Source organism: Penaeus monodon, chromosome 29, assembly GCF_015228065.2.
Source record: "Penaeus monodon isolate SGIC_2016 chromosome 29, NSTDA_Pmon_1, whole genome shotgun sequence".
Taxonomy (NCBI): domain Eukaryota; kingdom Metazoa; phylum Arthropoda; class Malacostraca; order Decapoda; family Penaeidae; genus Penaeus; species Penaeus monodon.
Genome location: NC_051414.1, coordinates 24,010,973 through 24,011,272, shown reverse-complemented (window position 1 = coordinate 24,011,272; position 300 = coordinate 24,010,973). Strand labels below are relative to the sequence as shown.

The 300-nt window shown below is 56.0% G+C and overlaps 1 protein-coding gene across 1 annotated transcript in view; it reads left to right on the top strand.

The window, feature by feature from the left end:
* The window catches only part of LOC119591778 (synaptotagmin-10-like), a 54,479-nt gene that overhangs the window by 49,392 nt on the left and 4,787 nt on the right, over positions 1-300 (top strand). Inside the window, exon 6 of the mRNA XM_037940522.1 lies at positions 6-160. Within this exon, the coding sequence (XP_037796450.1) occupies positions 6-160 (155 nt within the window). The remainder of the gene's footprint in view (positions 1-5; positions 161-300) is intronic.

Here is a 300-nt window from a genome sequence, read left to right as displayed (position 1 = left end):
CGCAGCCTGAACTGTACAGGAACGAGCTCATCCGCCAGGCGTCCGTCGAGAGTTCCGGCGCAGGATCGGACACGGAGGCTGTAGGGCGCCTCCGGTTCACGCTGAAGTACGACCCGGCCATCGAGGGTCTCATCGTCAAGGTGAGACGCGCGCTCCTCCCGTTTTCTTTCTTCGGCTTCGGCATCTCCCGTTTTCTGTTCGCGTTGGGAGTGGGGGGGGGGAGGGAAAGGGAGGTTCGTGTAGTCGGGTTGGTGTGGTTTTATTCTTCTTCTGTTTTTCTTTTATTTATTTATTTATTTG